Source organism: Corvus brachyrhynchos, unplaced genomic scaffold (assembly GCF_000691975.1).
Source record: "Corvus brachyrhynchos isolate BGI_N302 unplaced genomic scaffold, ASM69197v1 scaffold19, whole genome shotgun sequence".
NCBI classification, from domain to species: domain Eukaryota; kingdom Metazoa; phylum Chordata; class Aves; order Passeriformes; family Corvidae; genus Corvus; species Corvus brachyrhynchos.
Window position 1 is genome coordinate 1878456 of NW_008246061.1, and position 338 is coordinate 1878793.

Below are 338 nucleotides of genomic sequence, written 5' to 3' on the forward strand. Positions count from 1 at the left end.
ACCTCCCCGGCCCGGGGACGGTTCCTGGACCCCACAGCTGACCCTTGTTCCCCACCCTCGGCCCACAGGGGTGAACACCGCCAGGATCGCCGAGACCGGCCCTACTAACGCCGCCCCCCCAGAGCCGCATTTACTACCAGATTTATTTTTTAAACCAGAAAAAAAAATGTTTTAAATTTATAATTTCATATTTATAATGTTGGCCACAACATTATGAGTCCTCCTTGTCTGTACTTTAGTATTTTTCACTGTTTGTGGAGAAACATTAAAACCAAGTTCAAAGGTAGCGTGATGAATTCTTTCTTCCCCTTCCCCCCCCGTCCCCCAAAATAAAACCG

At 47.9% G+C, this 338-nt stretch overlaps 1 protein-coding gene across 1 annotated transcript in view; it reads left to right on the top strand.

The window, feature by feature from the left end:
* The window catches only part of EWSR1 (EWS RNA binding protein 1), a 19120-nt gene extending 18834 nt beyond the window's left edge, over window positions 1-286 (top strand). The window contains 2 exon segments of the mRNA XM_017746485.1: window positions 74-152; window positions 154-286. Coding sequence (XP_017601974.1) covers window positions 74-152; window positions 154-183 — 109 coding nt within the window. The 3' untranslated portion in view covers window positions 184-286.
* The last annotated feature ends 52 nt before the right edge of the window (window positions 287-338 follow it).